The 23,057-nt window shown below is 43.0% G+C and overlaps 1 protein-coding gene across 1 annotated transcript; it reads left to right on the forward strand.

Moving 5' to 3' along the window:
• Positions 1-854: 854 nt before the first annotated feature.
• On the forward strand, positions 855-22,640 carry LOC121586753 (polypeptide N-acetylgalactosaminyltransferase 12). The gene is made up of 10 exons (XM_041903714.2): positions 855-1,939; positions 2,563-2,732; positions 4,336-4,525; positions 4,805-4,990; positions 5,300-5,417; positions 5,984-6,160; positions 13,349-13,480; positions 13,763-13,876; positions 15,553-15,711; positions 21,005-22,640. Exons 1-10 carry the CDS (start codon positions 1,587-1,589, stop codon positions 21,143-21,145), a joined length of 1,740 nt encoding a protein of 579 aa, XP_041759648.1. The 5' UTR covers positions 855-1,586; the 3' UTR covers positions 21,146-22,640.
• The last annotated feature ends 417 nt before the right edge of the window (positions 22,641-23,057 follow it).

Raw genomic sequence — 23,057 nt, forward strand, 5'->3', positions numbered from 1 at the left:
AAATACATTTTGCTTGGCAGAAATTATGTAAACTACACTTGTGAAATGCTGTAGCATGTGCATTACTCTGGACAGCACCTTGGGATATTGCGTCATAAGCACCATGGAAATAAAGCCAATTATCTTGAGGTTGATGTAGTACCATATTAGTTGGCTTCTTGACACTAACGATCCTACATAGACTACTGTCTGAGAAGAGTGTATGGACTATCTAATTTGCATTTAAAGTATTTCGGTTTTACATATTGTTTTATTTTTAATGGGTGAAGAGAAATAATACATTTACCTGTTGGCTTACAAAATGAGTGTTGACTTATTTTATTTTTTTATGAAAACTTCCTCATGCAGGCCAATGTATTTTTTTCTCCAGTGAAAGTAAGACAGACAAGCTCAGTGTACCATGGTCTATTACAACACCTCCGGTTGCCTTGTCTCTTTGTTGTTTTGACAATAAGAGTATTCAATCAAACAGTATGGCACTCAAATTACCTTCCCACTCTGAACAGTTACCTCAATTATTGATCATTTTAATTTGCTTAAAGATGTTTGCTTCAAACTTGACTTTTTTATATATATATATATATATATATATATAGGGCTAAGGGACATTCAGTAGTGCTAAGAGAAATAATGTTAGAATATTTGTCCACAATGAAGATGACTTTGTTGCACCCGTAAATGTTAAACAAATGTTAAATCATATATTCAATAACACAAGTGCTGTTCATACAAGAATACAGAATATCAGTAGTCTCTTTGGCATCAGTGTAAACTACAGTCACGTGATATTGTACTTTTTGTACTACTTGTTGCCAACCCGGAAGTAGTCAATTTAATGCTTATAGCATTTGCATAATTATGTATAGGAAATCGAAACGAAGCAGCTGTAAAATTGTTAAACTTTAACGAAAAAAAATTAGTTGCCTGGAACGCAAAATACATTGTTCGCACGAGCGTCGTTTGTTGGTACGACAACCCGTGACGCTGGAGAAAGATTAATGACTGATAAACTTCTGAAAAACTTCTCAAATGTATCGACGTGAATGATTTTGTGCGGCTCGCGTTTACGCAATCGGAAACAGTTGAAGTGTGTGCGTAGGTTGCAGGTAAAGAGCTACAATGTGACATAGTTAATGTAGGCTACATTGTTGTTTATGGCGAGTGTCGCGAAGAGAGAAGTAGTTTGCGCAAAATGGATTAGGATTTAGTGCTACTGGCACAGAATGAAGCGCTGGACAAGGCTCTTTGATTTGATTTGATTTTTTTCTCCGGGTGTTAGTGATAATCCATCAAAACAGCTAATCTAATCCGGTAAAGACATGTTTCAATAAACTTTGACCAAGTAAACCAATCGCTGGATAACAGAAAAAGACAGTTGAGAAATGTGACTCTTGTTTGGTCAACCCAGTTAGCATTTTGAAATAAAAAGTTGAATCAAGTAAAATAGGGTGACTTTTACATTGCGCAAAGTTATCATCAGAAGCCAGTTCATGGTGATTTTGGTGGATCTGGTTTGGTTGTGCACCATGGTACTGTTGTAGCCCACGGGGTATGAACACATCTCGCGAGGTAGGAAGGGAGACACGATGGCACTTTGCCGGCAAAGGAATCGGTGGAAGTTGATAGTTTGCTTTTTTGGGGCTTCTATAGTGGGATATTTTATTTTTAACAGGCATAATACCGGTGACATACCTGGAACAGGTCGAAGAGAGGTTCCCATTGAGCAAGATGTTGCGAATGAAATGCTTGAAAAGCCTGTTTATGACAAACCGCCGTTGGATTTAAATGCCTTGGGAGAAATGGGCAGAGCTGTCAAATTGAACCTCGTCGGCGAGGAGAAGAAACAAGAGGAGGAAAGTATTAATAAACACCAGATTAATACCTATGTGAGTGATCTGATATCTCTCCACCGCAGTCTACCTGAACAATGGAATCCTCTGTAAGTTGACAGTGAGTTTGAGTGTGGTGTTTATGATATTTTCCCTACATTCTCTTGTGACGTAAGAGTGTTTGATAAAGCTTTTCTAAAATATGACTGACTGAATATGAAGTAGCCTAGCCCTATTGTATACTCGCGATCAACCCATTGTGGCAAACCCCTTTGAGTATTTCTAAATGCCAAAATAACAGGCAAGGCAGTGCTTGATTTTGTAAGGTTGGATAAAGTCAGGTCACTGACAAAGCTCGTACAGCTGTTTCTTTTGTTTACTACAGCGCAAGGAATTATGTATTAAATGACTAGATGCCTGTTGAGCCATGTGCAAAGAGTTAATAAAGTCCTGCGGCCATATCTCAGTCAGATGTCCAAGCATAATGGTAACCAACAACATTGACCAAAAACACAGAACTGATTTTCTTTCTTCCTACTCTTAGACACTTTTTGAAAAATGGCCCAGATCTATTAGCCAGTGTGACAGATCTGTTTGTGCTATAATTCCACTCCTCGTCATGCCAATGACAGTGAGTGACAAGGAGAAGCATGATGGAAAGGGGATATCTAGGTCTTTGATCAGGCTAGCTACAGATTTATATCAAGTGAACTCTTTATCCCTACTTCTCCAGTTGTAAGGACCTGAAGTATGACTATAGGTCATTGCCATCCACCACAGTGGTGATCGCCTTCTACAATGAGGCCTGGTCAACGCTGCTACGCACTGTCCACAGTGTCCTGGAGACCTCACCCGACATACTGCTACGAGAGGTGGTGCTGGTGGACGACTATAGTGACAGAGGTACAATCATATATAATGTACTACCAGTCAAAAGTTTGAAATACTATGAAATAACACACATGGAATCATGTCGTAGCCAAAAAAGTGTTAAACAAATCAACATATTTGAGATTCTTCAAATAGCCACCCTTTGCCTTGATGACAGCTTTGCACACTCTTGGCATTCCCTCAACCAGCTTCATGAGGTAGTCACCTGGAATGCATTTCAATTAACAGGTGTGCCTTCTTAAAAGTAGATGTGTGGAATTTCTTTCCTTCTTAATGCTTTTGAGCCAATCAGTTGTGTTGTGACAAGGTAGAGGGGGTATACAGAAGATAGCCCTATTTGGTAAAAGACCAAGTCCATATTATGGTAAGAACAGCTCAAATAAGCAAAGAGAAACGACAGTCCATCAATACTTTAAGACATGAAGGTCAGTCAATACGGAACATTTCAAGAACTTTGAAAGTTTCTTCAAGTGCAGTCGCAAAAACCATCAAGCGCTATGATTAAACTGGCTCTCATGAGGACCACCACAGGAATGGAAGACCCAGAGTTACCTCTGCTGCAGAGGATACGTTAATTATAGTTACCAGCCTCAATTGCAGCCCAAATAAATGCTTCATAGAGTTCAAGTCACAGACACATCTCAACATCAACTGTTCAGAGGGGACTGTATGAATCAGGCCATGGTTGAATTGCTGCAACAACAAAAAAACACTACTAAAGGACACCAATAAGAAGAAGAGACCTGCTTGGGCCAAGAAACACGAGCAATGGATATTAGACTGGTGGAAATTTGTCCTTTGGTCTGATGAGTCCAAATTTCAGATTTTTGGCTCCAACCGCCGTGTATTTGTGAGACACGGTGTGGGTGAACGGATGATCTCCGCATGTGTGGTTCCCACCGTGAAGCATGGCGGAGGAGGTGTTATGGTGTGGGGGTGCTTGTCTGTGATTTATTTAGAATTCAAGGCACACTGGACGGCAGAGTGAAGGAAAAGCAGCCAACAAGTGCTCAGCATATGTGGGAACTCCTTCAAGACTGTTTGAAAAGCATTCCAGGTGAAGCTGGTTGAGAGAATGCCAAGAGTGTGCAAAGCTGTCATCAAGGCAAATGGTGGCTATTTATATAAATATAAAATATATTTTTATTTGTTTGACACTTTCTTTGGTTACTATATATATATATATATATATATATATATATATATATATACATACATACATACATACATACATACATACAGTTGAAGTCAGAAGTTTACATACACCTTAGCCAAATACATTTAAACTCAGTTTTTCACAATTCCTGACATTTAATCCTAGTAAAAATTCACTGTCTTAGGTCAGTTAGGATCACCACTTTATTTTAAGAATGTGAAATGTCAGAATAATAGTAGAGTGATTTATTTCAGCTTTTATTTATTTCATCACATTCCCAGTGGGTCAGAAGTTTACATACACTCAATTAGTATTAGGTAGCATTGCCTTTAACTTGGGTCAAACGTTTCGGGTAGCCTTCCACAAACTTCCCACAATAAGTTGGGTGAATTTTGGCCCATTCCTCCTGACAGAGCTGGTGTAACTGAGTCAACAACAGCCCTTTTTGTTCCCTCTCAGCTCATTTGAAGGAGCCGTTAGAAAACTACATCTCCAGCTTGAAGAAGGTGCATCTGATCCGGGCCAGGAAGAGGGAGGGCCTGGTGCGGGCCAGGCTCCTGGGGGCCTCCATTGCCACGGGCGACGTGCTGACCTTCCTGGACTGCCACTGTGAATGCCACAAGGGCTGGCTGGAGCCCCTGCTCGACAGGTGAGAAATCCTGTAGCGGGCCAGGTGAGGACTGTTCTTCAGTCTAGTTGTGGGACCTTAGTTTCCACATGTAAAGTGGTACCTCCCTCCATTCCTTATACTCTGCAGTTGAATGTATCATGCTGCTGTAGCTAGATTTGGATATGTGTAGCTATGTGAACTATTTTCCCCACCCATCCCCTTTCACACTAATCCCAAGCCTCCAAAGGCCTGTTCCAAATGGGGCCTGTTGTGAGACCTTTCTCTCCCTCCGCACCTCTCATCACCCCTCTGCCCCAGGATTAAGGAGGAGCCGTCAGCTGTGGTGTGTCCCGTCATTGATGTCATCGACTGGAACACCTTCCAGTATCTAGGCAACCCCGGGGAACCCCAGATCGGAGGGTTTGATTGGCGGCTGGTCTTCACCTGGCACTCGGTGCCAGAGTACGAGCAGAAACGCAGGCGCTCTGCCATCGATGTCATCAGGTCTGTGGTACCCTATATTAGAAACAGGCGCTCTGCCATTGATGTCATCAGGTCTGTGGTATCCTATATTAGAAACAGGCGCTCTGCCATTGATGTCATCAGGTCTGTGGTATCCTAACAACCTCAGTGTATCGGAGAGGAAAATAGTCTAATCCTCAGTTAACTATCAAGATGTACTTTTAACAATTTGATATGCATATTATGTAGAGATGAACAATTGTTATACATACCATAGGCTGTATGATTTCTGATAATTATGGAACAAGTTTTCAAGATCTGCTCTGTAAGCTGTGTCTGTTTTGGTCCCAGGTCTCCTACTATGGCTGGTGGGCTGTTTGCTGTCAGTAAGAACTATTTCCATTACCTGGGCACGTATGACACAGGCATGGAGGTGTGGGGAGGAGAGAACCTAGAGTTCTCATTTAGGGTGAGTGTAGGTGAGAAAGAGTGTGTGTGTGTGTGTGTGAGCGAGAGTGATACATGTGGGCTTGCTGAACTCTGGGCTGTTTATCCATGCTTTTTTCCTGACGTTGCTGTGATAAGTTAAAAACCCACTGGAATCCAGTAACCGATGGTCATCATACTGTTGTGAAATATGTGGTGATTCACACAAGGCTGCAATGTTTACACTTTCATGATATAGATCCCCAAATATGGGAAAAACTAGGTCATCACTGTGCTGTTTTAGATAAACAAAATCGGCCTTTCTATTCCCTAATCAAAATCACATGAAAGAACTCGGAACCAAAAGTTACCACCATCAATAAAGGTTCTGCAGTCAATAAAGTTGCAAAGTTTGAAGAATCTAAACCAGCACAGAGCTCATGTTTCCTTCAGTTACTTCCTGTGGGAAAGAAAACAAAACCGCCATACAACAACAGAACTACCTCCCCTTTTTATAAAGACACACAAAGCTGCTGCATTGTGCTTCGTGATTGAATCATGGTGTGTAGCTAATCATGTCCTCGTGTTGCTGTTGTTGTTGTTATTTAGATCTGGCAGTGCGGGGGAAGCCTGGAGGTCCACCCCTGCTCCCACGTGGGCCACGTCTTCCCCAAGAAGGCCCCCTATTCGCGGAGTAAGGCCCTGGCCAACAGCGTGCGTGCTGCCGAGGTCTGGATGGACGAGTACAAGGAGTTGTACTACCACCGTAACCCCCACGCACGCCTGGTAGGCCAGCACTGAACAGGGACTAGCGAACCCCCACACACGCCTGGTAGGCCAGCACTGAACAAGGACTAGCGAACCCCCACGCACACCTGGTAGGCCAGCACTGAACAAGGACTAGCGAACCCCCACACACGCCTGGTAGGCCAGCACTGAACAAGGACTAGCGAACCCCCACACACGCCTGGTAGGCCAGCACTGAACAGGGACTAGCGAACCCCCACACACGCCTGGTAGGCCAGCACTGAACAAGGACTAGTGAACCCCCACACACGCCTGGTAGGCCAGCACTGAACAAGGACTAGCGAACCCCCACACACGCCTGGTAGGCCAGCACTGAACAGGGACTAGCGAACCCCCACACACGCCTGGTAGGCCAGCACTGAACAAGGACTAGCGAACCCCCACACACGCCTGGTAGGCCAGCACTGAACAGGGACTAGCAAACCCCCACGCACACCTGGTAGGCCAGCACTGAACAGGGACTAGCGAAAGCTAGCAAAATGTGTGGCTGCAGAGTTAGGAGCAATAGTATAGGTGGTAATAGTTTGTATGAATGCACAGCTTTTCAAAGTAGTGCTCAAATTCACATAAAAGCAAGCCTCGGAGGAGCACAACTTGGATTCACACTTGTGGATCATGCCTCTATGGTAAAGTTATCTGGAGCTGCTATCTTACACTGGAAAAAGGGAAAAGCCCCTCATATCATATATTTTACCTCTGACACACACACTGCTCCCCGCCCGCTGCTCTGTAAATGCTCCCCTGATTGAGTGACACTTGTGATGCATGAGGACGGGACACCCAAGGTGACACTCCGTCCGGTGTGAGATTACCATCGAGATGCACAGCTCCACACAGCACCAGTGGGCATCACCCACCTATCCTTCAGTGAGTCAGAGATGCTCCGTTCCGCGCCAACCCAGGTGCCAGGCTGCCAGCAGGCCTGGGTTCAAATACTAGTTGAAATCATTTCAAATACTTCAGCTGGGCTTAATTGAGCATGCCTGACACAATGGAACCAATGGAATGGTTGGAAAATGTGCAAACTCTGCCCATCTGGCACTCCGGGCAGGCTAAAGCAAATGCAAAAAGTATTTGAAAGATTTCAAATAATATTTTAACCCAAGTCTGCCAGGGTACCAGGCTGCCAGTGTATGTAGTTAAAGGGAGAGGCTCTCTAAACGAATCAGATGGCACTCATCTCTCCACAAACACCCATTCGCTCTCACTCACTATCTCTCCATCTGTCGGTTTCTGACCCAACTATCTCTTTCTTTCTCTTCCACGACCTTGTTTTATCCCCCCCCCCAGATTTCCAGATTTCCTGCTTATTCCCTCCTGATCTGTAATATTAAGGAAGTCTCGAGGTTCTGCTTGCCTGAGTTAGAATACCTCAGGATAAGCTGTAGACCAGGGGTACTCAACTACTTTTTAAGAAGGTCCAGTGACACAAATTTCCTAGGTGGCAAAGGTCCGGATGGATATCGTCCGTTATCAGCGTAGTAACAAACATACTCTTCTACGACTTAGGAAATAAAATGTACATTAAATGAGACAAACAATTTGAATGAATTACAACTTCTTTCGAATGTAAACATGTGCAACATTGCATCAACATAGCTGAAGAACAAAAGTGGTTGCATAATTGTCTATGCAAAAAGTGCACCGTGAACCATTGAATAAAAAACAAAATGTTTATATACAGTACCAGTCAAAAGTTTGGACACACCTACAGTGGGGAAAAAGTATTTAGTCAGCCACCAATTGTGCAAGTTCTCCCACTTAAAAAGATGAGAGAGGCCTGTGATTTTCATCATAGGTACACGTCAACTATGACAGACAAAATGAGGGAAAGAAAATCACATTGTAGGATTTTTAATGAATTTATTTGCAAATTATGGTGGAAAATAAGTATTTGGTCAATAACAAAAGTTTCTCAATACTTTGTTATATACCCTTTGTTGGCAATGACACAGGTCAAACGTTTTCTGTAAGTCTTCACAAGGTTTTCACACACTGTTGCTGGTATTTTGGCCCATTCCTCCATGCATATCTCCTCTAGAGCAGTGATGTTTTGGGGCTGTCGCTGGGCAACACGGACTTTCAACTCCCCTCCAAAGATTTTCTATGGGATTGAGATCTGGAGACTGGCTAGGCCACTCCAGGACCTTGAAATGCTTCTTACGAAGCCACTCCTTCGTTGCCCGGGCGGTGTGTTTGGGATCATTGTCATGCTGAAAGACCCAGCCACGTTTCATCTTCAATGCCCTTGCTGATGGAAGGAGGTTTTCACTCAAAATCTCACGATACATGGCCCCATTCATTCTTTCCTTTACACGGATCAGTCGTCCTGGTCCCTTTGCAGAAAAAGAGCCCCAAAGCATGATGTTTCCACCCCATGCTTCACAGTAGGTATGGTGTTCTTTGGATGCAACTCAGCATTCTTTGTCCTCCAAACACGACCGAGTTGAGTTTTTACCAAAAAGTTCTATTTTGATTTCATCTGACCATATGACATTCTCCCAATCCTCTTCTGGATCATCCAAATGCACTCTAGCAAACTTCAGACGGGCCTGGACATGTACTGGCTTAAGCAGGGGGACACGTCTGGCACTGCAGGATTTGAGTCCCTGGCGGCGTAGTGTGTTACTGATGGTAGGCTTTGTTACTTTGGTCCCAGCTCTCTGCAGGTCATTCACTAGGTCCCCCCGTGTGGTTCTGGGATTTTTGCTCACCGTTCTTGTGATCATTTTGACCCCACGGGGTGAGATCGAGGAGATTATCATTGGTCTTGTATGTCTTCCATTTCCTAATAATTGCTCCCACAGTTGATTTCTTCAAACCAAGCTGCTTACCTATTGCAGATTCAGTCTTCCCAGCCTGGTGCAGGTCTACAATTTTGTTTCTGGTGTCCTTTGACAGCTCTTTGGTCTTGGCCATAGTGGAGTTTGGAGTGTGACTGTTTGAGGTTGTGGACAGGTGTCTTTTATACTGATAACAAGTTCAAACAGGTGCCATTAATACAGGTAACGAGTGGAGGACAGAGGAGCCTCTTAAAGAAGAAGTTACAGGTCTGTGAGAGACAGAAATCTTGCTTGTTTGTAGGTGACCAAATACTTATTTTCCACCATAATTTGCAAATAAATTCATAAAAAATCCTACAATGTGATTTTCAGGATTTTTTTCCCTCAATTTGTCTGTCATAGTTGACGTGTACCTATGATGAAAATTACAGGCCTCTCTCATCTTTTTAAGTGGGAGAACATGCACAATTGGTGGCTGACTAAATACTTTTTTCCCCCACTGTACTCAAAGGTTTTTCTTTGTTTTTACTATTTTCTACATTGTAGAATCATGTAGTAACCAAAAAAGTGTTAAACAAATCAAAATATATTTATTTTATATTTGAGATTCTTCAAATAGCCACCCTTTGCCTTGATGACAGCTTTGCACTCTCTTGGCATTCTCTCAACCAGCTTCACCTGAAATGCTTTTCCAACAGTCTTGAAGGAGTCCCCACATATGCTCAGCACTTGTTGGCTGCTTTTCCTTCACTCTGCCGTCCGACTCATCCCAAACCATCTCAATTGGGTTGAGGTCGGGGGATTGTGGAGGCCAGGTCATCTGATGCAGCACTCCATCACTCTCCTTCTTGGTAAAATAGCCCTTACACAGCCTGGAGGTGTGTTGGGTCATTGTCCTGTTGAAAAACAAATGATAGTCCCACTAAGCCCAAACCAGATGGGTCTCCTCTTCTTATTGGTGTCCTTTAGTAGTGGTTTCTTTGCAGCAATTTGACCATGAAGGCCTGATTCACACAGTCCCCTCTTAACAGTTGATGTTCAGATGTGTCTGACTTGAACTCTGTGAAGCATTTATTTGGGCTGCAATTTCTGAGGTTGGTAACACAAAATAACTTATCCTCTGCAGCAGAGGTAACTCTGGGTCTTCCAGTCCTGTGGCGGTCCTGATGAGAGCCAGTTTCATCATAGCGCTTGATGGTTTTTGCCACTGCACTTGAAGAAACTTTCAAAGTTCTTTAAATGTTCTGTATTGACTGACCTTCATGTCTTAAAGTAATGATGGACTGTCATTTCTCTTTGCTTATTTGAGCTGTTCTTGACATAATATGCATGTCAAGTTGTGTATGGTTCACACTGCAGCTCTTTGCCCAAACTTGAAAAAGGCCTCTTTAAGGACTGAAGGACGCAAGGGACAACTCAATTTTCTTCTGACTTCTTTTATTTAATTCCAGTTCGTTAGTTAGCTAGTCAGTTAGTTAGGTTGATAACCTTTAAAGGCAAAACACAAAAATAAATATACATTACTTCAAGTAAGGTCATTTCAAATTAAATATATAATCTCAATGTAGTCATATTATCTAAATTATACTATATATACTAAATTAGACAATTGGTCTCAATTCTAAACACAAATAAACACCTAACTGGCATCTATGGGCCTTTCATTGGCAAGGTTAGCAGCCATGAACATAAATGTTTGAAACTCACTCCATGTGAAGAGTCCTTCTCCTCTCATATTGTGCAAGGCCCATTTCCCAGTGCGAACAGCTGCTTCTGCAGCACCATTCCTGTGAGGGGAGTCTGCTGGGTGGATCTTCCAGCTCCACTCTGTTCCATGCTTTGAAGCTTCATTTTCAAGCTCAGATGTAATTTGTTGATCCAGGAAGTGGTAGAGCTCTTTGAGGGCAGGTCTGGCACCCACAAAGTTCTTTCCAGGATCTGACCCCAGTTACTTTGGATGCCCTCTCAGTGCCGTGAATCTTTGGTAGGCCAGTAAGAAGCCTTCAGTTGACTGGTCACTGACAACATCTGTGTGTGTATAGCTCTGGATGCCATACAGCAGAAGACAATTCCCCACACCTTGAGCTTGACTTTCTTTCTCACCTCGTCCTTGACTTCATATGATCCAAATAAGTCCACTGTTGTGTACTCAAATGGTCTGGCTGGTGTTATACGCTCGGGTGGAAGGTCACTCATGATCTGTTGGCACTTTCTGGCCCTAGCCTTTCTGCTAGACATTCTCTGCTTTGCTGTGCATCACTCTGACTTTCCTTCTGAACTCCCACTTCAGGAAGTACATCATTCTTGTTTCTCTTGGCCTGCGCTCTGGTCAGTGCTGCAGATAAATATTTCCTTTGAAGTTTGTTTATGCCTTCCTTGGCATAAGCTGCAATTTCTTTGGCTGACTTCTGTGGCCACTCTTCCACAGGTTTCTGCAGGAACGCTGGTCCATTCTGCCACATGGAATCTTCCGGGGCTGCCACTCTTGTTATGATGTCAGCGCTGTTCAGGCCTCCCGGGATCCACCACCAGTCTTCGACGGATGTGGATTTCTGGATCTCTCCAACTCTGTTCGCGAAGAAAGATTGATACCCATAACTGTCTCTCTGGATAGCTCCCACCACAGTTTGACTGTCCAGCAGATGGAGCCATCGTTCAATTTCTAAACGACTGTCAACTTTCTTTCGAAGTCGTGCTGCGCAGACAGCACCGCAGATTTCAGCTTTCACTGCTTCCCCCTTTTGGTCCAAAGGTGTGAGTTTTGCTTTGGACTCAACCAACCTGACTTGGACGCCTTGCTCGGTTTCCCATCTGAAGTACACTACGGCTCCATAGCTCTTCTCACTTCCGTCAGAGAATGTTATTCCCCAAGGTTTACCAGTCCAGTTGACTGGTGTGAGGCTTCTGTGGAAGGTGATTTGGCCAAGACGTGTGTACTCCTCAAACAGTCAATTGTTCAGACAGAGGTTTGTCCCACGTGTTTCGGGTCAGAGTTTTGCCTCCACCTTCTTGAAACGCCTTTCTGACAAGAATGGCGCCCTTTTGTTTGGCAGGTGTGACGAGGCCTATTGGGTCATACAGGCTAGCTACTTAATAATAATAATAATAATACTTGGCTTAGCAGTTCTCTTCTCGTCAGTGGGTTTGGAGTTTTCCCTCTCACCTCTTCTTCAAGGAGATTTTGTCCGACTCTCATCTTCTTTTTCCTCTTTGAGAAATTGATTGAAGTCATAAGGTACAGTTTATCCTCTTCAACAAGGTATCCAACTCCAAGGGCTTTAGTGTCTCCTTTCCTCATCTGGTTTGGGAGAATAAGTACTGTGCTTGACTCCGCTCCTTGTTCTCCTGGTACGATCTCCTGCCTCCCACTTTGGCCTGACCGGACCCAGGGTTTGAGGAAGAATCCGCCTGTCCTCAGGATCTCTTCAACTCTTTTGGTGTCCTTGTCCAGCTTTTGTAAGTCATTATGGGGATCCTACGTTCCTCCTCCAGGTGAGCGAACATGGCCAGTTGTGCAATGCACCCTGCTGGTCGATCGCCAATAGCCTCTTGGTCTTTTACCAAATAGGGCTATCTTCTGTATACCCCCCCTACCTTGTCACAACACAATTGATTTGCTCAAACGCATTAAGAAGGAAAGAAATTCAACAAATTCACTTTTAAGAAGGCACACCTGTTAGTGCAAATTAACTTTTTAGACTCCTTGCATACAGTGCTGCTACTGTTTTATTGTCTGTCACTTTATCCTTAGTTCTATGTACATGTATACCTCTGCACATGGACTCAGTACTGGTACCCTGTGTATAAAGCCAAGTTATCGTTGGTCATTGTGTATTTATTACAACTTGATTTACTTTTCTATTAATTGTCCATTTTCTTTCTCTTTGCATTGTTGGGAAGGACCCGTAAGCATTTCACTGTTACTCTACACCTGTGGTTTATGAAGCGTGTCACAAATAACATTTGATTAATGAAAAACCTTGGGACTTTGGGGAAAGTTACCGGAATTTTGCAACCCTAGGCTGTGGACTGTGGATTGGAGTGTCTTTGTGCTAACAGTGACCAGGATGCAGTGGTGGACCGCCAGTGGGAAGTGTTTATGTGTGTGGGAGGAGTGCTTACGTTTGAGTTGAGATTGTGTGCAACAGAAGAGGAGTGTGATGCGAAATTCTGTTTTTGTAGTGTCAGTGTATGTGGTGGGTTTAGGGGAAACTTTGGAATAACCATAGATGGTGCTGTTGTCTGTCAGTTCACAGAATAATACCCAGACACTCAAACAGACAGGAAGTCAGTTGAACATGTATTTCTGAGCTCATGACTGCATGGGCTCAAAATAAATATCATTTTATCATTTTAAAGGCTCTTGTTTTGTTGTGGTTGTCAGGAGGCCTTTGGGGACGTGACAGACAGGAGGAGGCTCAGGACCCAGCTGGGATGTAAGGACTTCAAGTGGTACCTGGAGAACATCTATCCTGATATCCATGTCCCTGAGGATAGGCCTGGGATGTTTGGAATGGTGAGGAGAATGCTGCCATTTTGACTCCCAAGGTTGTATTAATTAGGCAACAAACTGAAGAAAATGGACTGAAACTACCTGAACTTGTCCAATAAGAAACACTTGTTATCGTTTTCAACCCAGGCGACCTCACATTTGCACCTCATTAATTAATCTGTGTTTATTAAAGGGATAGTGCACTCAAATGTCAGTTATCATAGGCAATTTGACTGAACTTTCCCTTGACTCCCCACACTCATAGCTGTACTTTAACAGCAGCATCTACATGTTGTTTCCCTCTAGCTGAAGAACAGAGGCATGTCCAACTACTGCTTTGACTACAACCCTCCTGACGACCATAACCTGATGGGCCACCGGATCATCCTCTACCCCTGTCATGGCATGGGACAAAACCAGGTAGCTATGGCGCCATCTTTACTCTCCATGTCCTTCATTTAAAACCAGGTAGCTATGGCGCCATCTTTACTCTCCATGTCCTTCATTTAAAACCAGGTAGCTATGGCTCCATCTTTACTCTCCATGTCCTTCATTTAAAACCAGGTAGCTATGGCGCCATCTTTACTCTCCATGTCCTTCATTTAAAACCAGGTAGCTATGGCGCCATCTTTACTCTCCATGTCCTTCATTTAAAACCAGGTAGCTATGGCGCCATCTTTACTCTCCATGTCCTTCATTTAAAACCAGGTAGCTATGGCGCCATCTTTACTCTCCATGTCCTTCATTTAGTAGTGGTTCAGACACTGGTGTGCTAGCATAAATTGTTTTCAGGACTGCAGTGATTGTTGTCTAGTGTTGTTAGCTTTGATGTTACCTTGATGTGAAAAGAACTGTGCTCAGAATGCCACACACACACACACCATTACGTGTCTGTGTTCAGCTGTGCATAGAGGAAGCCATTTATGCTCTCTCTGTATTACCCCACAAGCCCCACCCCCCTTTTCCCCCCCCCCCCCCCCATCGGCTTTTCAACACATTTACATTGACATTTCAGTAATTTAGCAGACGCTCTTATCCAGAGCCACTTACAGTTAGTGAGTGCATACAACCATACGACAGCATGAATCAGAGTTATAAATCACAGGGCCTGAGCTCTAACAAGCTCATAGTCTAAAGGTCATGGTCTAAAGGTCATGGTCTAAAGGTCATGGTCTAAAGGTCATGGTCTAAAGGTCATGGTCTAAAGGTCATGGTCTAAAGGTCATGGTCTAAAGGTCATGGTCTAAAGGTCATGGTCTAAAGGTCATGGTCTAAAGGCCTTTATATCCAAGCAGCAGTGCAGTGTTATTACTGTTTAAAAAACAGCCTGGAGGTGGTCTGCTATACGACTGTAACGCCTCAGCAGCTGTCAGGGTAAAGAATGCTTTCATGGCCAATAGCCTAACACCTTGACCAAACCGGCCCCGTTGATTTTGTCTATCCCCACCAGATGTATTCATGACACGAAGGTTAATATATCAAACCAACTGTGAACCAACTATATTAATTTGGGGACAGGTCGAAACACATGAAGCATTCATGGACATTTAGCTTGCTGTTGGATTATTTTACCTGCAATGCATATGGTCCTTTTTTGGTGGATCTTTGTAGAATTTAACCCATTTTGAGTCATACAAAATCGTGTGTTCTCTACTCCGACAATTAGTCCACAGATAACTGTAAGTCGCTCTGGATAAGAGCGTCTGTAAAATGTAAATGTAAATCAAGGGGAAACCTAGTTAGTTTTCTTTGATTAATCTCTGCTCGTTCATCTTTTAATCACCCACATGGGTTAGTATGCTCGTGAAAACCAATGAGTAAATGGGAGAGACAGAACTTGCATGTAATGGTAATTTGTTTTTTAACTGTGCCTGGCAGACAGCATGTGGTAATGGAAACGGTATTTGACTCAGGGCTTCAGATTATAATTGACATTGATAAGTACAAAATTGCTTTGTGTATTTGGACCGAAATGATAGTAAGGAAAGCAGGTACCATGGTGTGTGAGGTCAGCTGCATGGGACAAAACAACACACACACACACACACGCACTGCCCACACTCTGCTGGTCTCACCCTGCGTCTCTCCTGTTGCAGTTCTTTGAGTACTCCAGTGAGAGTAGCGAGATCCGCTATAACACCAGGGAGCCAGCAGGGTGCGCTGTGGGGGATGCAGTCTCCACCTACCTGACCGTGCACCTGTGCAGGAAACCCCGGCAGCCTGTACCAGAGGACCAGAAGTTTGTCCTCAGAGAGGTGAGCTGGATGGGGACTGTGTGTTCATCCCACATCATGACAGCAAACAGTGAGTGAGTGAGTGAGTGAGTGAGTGAGTGAGTGAGTGAAAAGGGGGGCGGAGGGAGGGAGAGGGAGAGTGAGGGCTGGCTGGCTGGCGGAGATATAGGAGGACAGGCTTTTGTAATGGAATCAATGTAAGGGTATCAAACACATGGAAATCATATGTTTGATACCGTTCCATTCAGCCATTACAATGAACCAGTCCTCTTAGATCTCTGTCCACCAGCGTCCTCTGAAGAGGGTGGAGTGGAAAACCCAGATGAACACATGGACATACAGTGCCTTCAGAAAGTATTCACACCCCTGGACTTTTTCCACATTTTGCTGTGTTACATCCTGAATTTAAAATGGATTAAATGTAGATTTTTGTGTCCCTGATCTACACAAAATATCCCATAATGTCAAAGTGGAATTATATTTTTAGAAATGTTTACAAACTAATTAAAAATGAAAAGCGGAAATGTCTTTAGTCAATAAGTATTCAACCCTTTTGTTATGGCAAGCCTAAATAAGTTCAGGAGTAAAACGTTGCTTAAATTGCATGGACTCACTCTGTCTGCAATCATTTTGTTTTACATGATTTTTAAATGACTACCCCATCTCGGTACCGCACACATACAATGATCTGTAAGGTCCCTCAGTCGAGTAGTGATTTTGAAAGACAGATTCAGCCACAAAGACCAGGGAGGTTTTCCAATGGTTCGCAAAGAAGGGCAACTATTGGTAGAAAAAATAAATAAACATACACACACATTTAAATATTCCTTTGAGCACGGTGCAGTTATTAATTACACTTTGGATGGTGTATCAATACACCCAGCCACTACAAAGATACAGGCACCCTTCCTAACTCAGTTGCCAGAGAGGAAGGAAACCACTCAGGGATTTCACCATGAGCCCAATGGTGACTTTAAAACAGTTACAGAGTTTAATGGTTGTGATAGGAGAGGATGGATCAACAACACTGTAGTTACTCCACAATACTAACATAAATGACAGAGTGAAAAGAAGGAAGCCTGTACAGAATACAAATATTCCAAAACATGCATCCTGTTTGCAGTAAGGCACCAAAGTAATCCTGCAAATATTTTGGCAAAGAAATTAACTTTTTGTCCTGAATACAACGTGTTATGTTTGGGGCAAACCCAACACATCACCGAGTACCACTCTTCATATTTTAAAGCATGGTGGTGGCTGCATCACGTTATGGGTATGCTTGTCATCGGCGAGGACTAGGGAGTTTTTCAGGATAAAAAGAAACGGAATAGAGCTAAGCACAGGCAAAATCCTAGAGGAAAAATTGGTTGTCTGCTTTCCAACAGACACTGGGAGCTAAATTCACCTTTCAGCAGGACAATTACCTAAAACACAAGGCTAAATATACACTGGAGTGGCCTAGTTACAGTTTTGTCTTAAATCATCTTGAAAATCTATGGCAGGACTTGAAAATGGCTGTCTAGCAATGATCAACAACCAACACATTTTTAAATGAATAATGGGCAATTATTGTACAATCCAGGTGTGCAAAGGTGATTCTAACATGTATTGACTCAGGGGGTTGAATACTTATCTAATCAAGATATATTAGTGTTTTATTTTCCAGAAATGTTTAACAAATGTTAGAATTTGTCTTCCACTTTTACAGAGTATTTTGAGTAGATTGTTGACAAAAATTGACAATATAATCTGTTTTAATCCCACTTTGTAACATAACAAAATGTGGAAAAGGTCAAGGGGTATGAGTACTTTCTGAAGGCACTGTATACAGTAGAGTACAGTACGGGTGTAGCTAAATGTTGGTTTTCACTAAGCACTCTTGTGTTCTGTCTGTTCTGTTGACTTTCTTGTCGGAGCGGCCTCGAGGCCTTCAGAGCATGTTCAAAGGAAAGCTTTGACAAACACTGACATTAAGCCCTCCCCTCCCCTCCCCTCCCCTCCCCTCCCCTCCCCTCCGCTCTCATCTCTCTATTTCTCTCTCTCAGCTCTACAGTGACTTGCGAAAGTATTCACCCCCCTTGGCATTTTTCCTATTTTGTTGCCTTACAACCTGGAATAAAAATTTATTTTTGGGTGGTTTGTATAATTTGATTTACACAACATGCCTACCACTTTGAAGATGCAAAATATGTTTTATTGTGAAACAAACAAGAAATAAGACAACAAAAACAGAACTTGAGCGTGCATAACTATTCACCCCCCCAAAGGCAATACTTTGTAGAGCCACCTTTTGCAGCAATTACAGTTGCAAGTCTCTTGGGGTATGTCTCTATAAGCTTGGCACATCTAGCCACTGGGATTTTTGCCCATTCTTCAAGGAAAAACTGCTCCAGCTCCTTCAAGTTGGATAGGTTCCGCTGGTGTACAGCAATCTTTAAGTCATACCACAGATTCTCAATTGGATTGAGGTCTGGGCTTTGACTAAGGCATTCCAAGACATTTAAATGTTTCCCCTTAAACCACTTGAGTGTTACTTTAACAGTATGCTTAAGGTCATTGTCCTGCTGGAAGGTGAACCTCCATCCCAGTCTCAAATCTCTGGAAGACTGAAACAGGTTTCCCTCAAGAGTTTCCCTGTATTTAGCGCCATCCATCATTCCTTCAATTCTGACCAGTTTCCCAGTCCCTGCCGATGGAAAAACATCCTCACAGCATGATGCTGCCACCACCATGCTTCACTGTGGGGATGGTGTTCTCGGGGTGATGAGAGGTGTTGGGTTTGCGCCAGACATAGCGTTTTTCTTGATGGCCAAAAAGCTCAATTTTAGTCTCATCTGACCGAGTACCTTCTTCCATATGTGTGGGGAGTCTCCCACATGCCTTTTGGCGAACACCAAACATGTTTGCTTATTTTTTTTGTTAAGCAATGACTTTTTTCTGGCCACTCTTCCATAAAGCCCAGCTCTGTGGAGTGTACGACTTAAAGTGGTCCTATGGACAGATACTCCAATCTCCGCTGTGGAGCTTTGCAGCTCCTTCAGGGTTATCTTTGGTCTTGTTGCCTCTCTGATTAATGCCCTCCTTGCCTGGTCCGTGAGTTTTGGTGGGCATTTTTTAATAATGGATTTAATGGTGCTCCGTGGGATGTTCAAAGTTTCTGATATTTTTTTATAACCCAACCCTGATGTGTACTTCTCCACAACTTTGTCCCTGACCTGTTTGGAGAGCTCCTTGGTCTTCATGGTGCTGCTTGCTTGGTGGTGCCCCTTGCTTAGTGGTGTTGCAGACTCTGGGGCCTTTCAGAACAGGTGTATATATACTGAGATCATGTGACAGATCATGTGACACTTAGATTGCACACAGGTGGACTTTATTTAACTAATTATGTGACTTCTGAAGGTAATGGGTTGCACCATATCTTATTTAGGGGTTTCATAGCAAAGGGGGTGAATACATATGCAGTTATTTTTTTCATTTCACTTCACCAATTTGGACTATTTTGTGTATGTCCATAACATGAAATCCAAATAAAAATCAATTTAAATTACAGGTTGTAATGCAACAAAATAGGAAAGACACCAAGGGGGATGAATAATTTTGCAAGGCACTGTACCTCTATCAATTTAATTCAATTCAAAGGGCTTTATTGGCATGGGAAACATATGTTTACATTGCCAAAGCAAGTGAAATAGATAATGAACAGTGAACATTCCACTTACAAAAGTTTTCAAAGGAATAGAGACATTTCTGTATAATCTGAGGGAAATATGTGTCTCTAATATGGTCATACATTTGGCAGGCAGTTAGGAAGTGCAGCTCAGTTTCCACCTCATTTTGTGGGCAGTGTGCACATAGCCTGTCTTCTCTTGAGAGCCAGGTCTGCCTACAGCGGCCTCTCTCAATAGCAAGGCTATGCTCACTGAGTCTGTAGATAGTCAAAGCTTTCCTTAATTGTGGGTCAGTCACAGTGGTTAGGTATTCTGCCAATGTGTACTCTCTGTTTAGGGCCAAATAGCAAGCCAGTTTGCGCTGTTTTTTGGTTAATTCTTTCCAATGTGTCAAGTAATTATCTTTTTGTTTTCTCATGATTTCGTTGGGTCTAATTATGTTCCTGTTGCTGTCCTGGGACTCTGTGGGGTCTGTTTGTGTTTGTGAACAGAGCCCCAGGACCAGCTTGCTTAGGGGACTCTTCTCTAGGTTAATCTCTCTGTAGGTGATGGCTTTGTTATCCATCTCTCTCCCTCTCAGCTCTCTCATTTTCATGCTCTTTCAGCGCTACCTCTCTCAGCACTCTTTCTCTCTTGCGCTCTCTCTCTCTCACCCTCAAGTGCCTTAGCCTCCACAGACTCCAACTCCCTTCAGATACAGACTCATCCCAGTATCACTTTAGTAGATCTTAATACCCCTAGTCTCTCTATGGAATATTATCAAATATTATTATCAAATAATGTCTTCTGGATAACTTTGAAGTATCTCAGGTGATGTGTTTTTGTGGAGGTTCGTACACAATGGATCATAAAGCATTGAGGTAGCCTATTGACTGGGTGTACAGTCCATGCTTGTTGTGGTAGTTTAGCACAGGTATATGTGTTCAGTGTTTCCAGCAGGGGCGCAACTTTCACTGGGGACGGGGGGGACATGTCCGTCCCCCCCACATTCTGAAATGGCATTTTGTCGTCCCCCAGTTTTAGCATTGGAATGTGATACAAAACGAGGCAACGGTGTGCTTTAGGACCATGCAGACGCCTCCGAGCGGTCGGGTAGGCTGTTTCACGTGTTTATCCGACTGGATTAAAAAACATATATAAATGTATGTCCCCCCACTTCTAAAACCAAAGTTGCACCCCTGGTTTCCAGACATGTTAATAGCTGGAGGGAGAGGGAGCAGTTGACAGAAGGCGAGGGACAGTTTCTTGGCCTTCTCCGCATTAAAACATGAGGATTTGAATGGATTGTGATATGGCTGTTTTCACACTGCACTGCTCCCCTCTCTGTAATGTATGTATGTAGTCTACACACCAGTGGTTCACAGCTCCACTACTCCAGGGCTGTATCCAGTCCTACTGGTGTTAATATCTCCTTGGCGCTAAATTTCATTGGTTGGCTAGTGTGTCCACACACTTGGTTGTTTAGGTAGATATTAGCTGGTTAAAGGGAAGGATTTTAGAACAGCATAAGGTAATAGGCCTTAAGGACCAGGACATTGCTTCCCTACTCTATACTAGTGGTCCATTTGGCCTGTCTTGTAAAATAGATTGTATTTCAATAACCTGTATAAATAAAGGTAACATTTTTTATAACTCCTCTCCACTAGGACGACAGCCTCTACCACGTGATGACCCAGAAGTGTGTCCAGGCCGTGGACAAGACAGACAACGACAGCCCTGCCCCCGCCCTGCGGCCCTGCTCAGACCACGCCAACCAGAAGTGGTTTTTTGAGGAGAGGGGTTCATAGTGGAGCGGGCCAGCTGAAATCCCTGGGGTGAAGGGTCAACCACACTCTTAACCCTGGGGTAGAGGGCTGGAGGGCCCCCAATACTCAGGTCCAGCGTCCTTATGCTGTGGAGATGGCCTGGGTCATATTCACTAGAAACAAAACAGAAGAAAATGGTCTGAAACGGGGAGGTTCTATCTGAAGTAGTCCAATAGGAATCATTCCGTTTTCTGTTGCACACCGTTTTGACCTAATGAATATGACCCTGGTCAGGCTAAACGTTATCTCACCTCCTGTATCTATGCACAACCGTGTGCTTGCTGGACAACGTTGACATTTTCGTATTTGATTATTTGATATTAACGCATACCACATATCTACTTCTCAAATCTTTTTTTGTGGCAATTTTTAAAAATCTGGGAGACGGAGGAGGTTGGGAATGGACTGGGATATTTGTGACACATTTTTAAATCCAGGGTATAGTGTGGGATTTAATGACATGCTGGCATTGTACTTGGCATTGTGCTTGTTTTTCCTTGGTTAAGGAAGAGGGGTGAAACCAAGGTGCATTCCACCTATCTGTTCATCTGACTGAAGCCACACCTGCTTTTTATTCTCACGTTCTTTCTCTGGAACACGGGACCACTTAGCAGCTGGTAGTGGATGTTTTTGGCATTGCATTGATCTTGACAGACACTTATGTACTTGCATTACATTATAGCTGTAAATCTCAGACTCAACCTCTAGAGAGAGCCAAAGCTTCCATCTTGTGTGCTGATTTATTTCACTCCATCCAGCATGTTCTCAGTGATGTGATGCGAGTTGTACATTATTCAGGTATTTTTGGGAGCAAGTTCTTTGTTTTATACGTGTTTATTTTTATTTTTTATAAGTGCTAACTACTCTAACCAGTCCCTCCAGGATTTTGTGGGGTTTTTTTGTGTGATATTTGCGGGGAAAAAATCTTGCAAGGCAGTATGCAACGATTTTGTTCAATTTGTTGACGTGTAGCTTGATTGTACAGCTTAAATGTACAGTGATTGGTTAACATTTTTGTACTGCCGTGATGGATCAGTTTTATGCGATAATATTGAATTATTTATGCAGAAATAGTGTGGTGATTGGTCAAATTTGCAAGCCCTCGCATAATATGTGGGATCACAGAATCCTGGAGGGACTGTTTAACATTCGATTGGCTCAGCTCATAGGCTTATGACAACACGCAGTACCTCTTTATCCACTCGACTACTGATCGTAGGAGAAATTCCACTCCAGTCTTTAGTTGTGTTCATTCATAACTTTGATGTCAGCACTCCCAATTGAAACTTTTCTGAAAGAAGGAATACTTTAATGTTTTTTGGTCTAACATACGTCTTGTCAATGCAATCAAATCCTAGTGAGATTGTTATTTTCCTAATCGAGTGAAGCTACTAAGACTAAACGTAGCTACAGTTGAAGTCGGAAGTTTACATACACCTTAGCCAAATACATTTAAACTCAGTTTTTCACAATTCCTGACATTTAATCCTAGTAAAAATTCCCTGTTTTAGGTCAGTTAGGATCACCACTTTATTTTAAGAATGTGAAATCTCAGATTAATAGTAGAGAGAATGACTTATTTCAGCTTTTATTTCTTTCATCACATTCCCAGTGGGTCAGAAGTTTACATACACTCAATTAGTATTTGGTAGCATTGCCTTTAAATTGTTTAACTTGGGTCAAATGTTTCGCGTAGACTTCCACAAGCTTCCCACAATAAGTTGGGTGAATTTTGGCCCATTCCTCCTGACAGAGCTGGTGTAACGGAGTCAGGTTTGTAGGCTTCCTTGCTCGCACATGCTTTTTCAGTTCTGCCCACATATTTTTTTATAGAATTGAGGTCAGGGCTTTGTGATGGCCACTCCAATACCTTGACTTTGTTGTCCTTAAGCCA

The sequence above is a fragment of the Coregonus clupeaformis genome, chromosome 17 (assembly GCF_020615455.1).
Source record: "Coregonus clupeaformis isolate EN_2021a chromosome 17, ASM2061545v1, whole genome shotgun sequence".
In the NCBI taxonomy this organism is placed as follows: Eukaryota; Metazoa; Chordata; class Actinopteri; order Salmoniformes; family Salmonidae; genus Coregonus; species Coregonus clupeaformis.

Excerpts from the sequence above, each read along its gene's own strand:
- LOC121586753 (XM_041903714.2), top strand. The coding sequence starts at position 1,587 with ATGGCACTTTGCCGGCAAAGGAATCGGTGGAAGTTGATAGTTTGCTTT. Across the intron at positions 6,161-13,348 it reads GTAACCCCCACGCACGCCTG|GAGGCCTTTGGGGACGTGAC; the intron begins GTAGGCCAGCAC and ends TGTGGTTGTCAG. Across the intron at positions 15,712-21,004 it reads AGAAGTTTGTCCTCAGAGAG|GACGACAGCCTCTACCACGT; the intron begins GTGAGCTGGATG and ends CCTCTCCACTAG.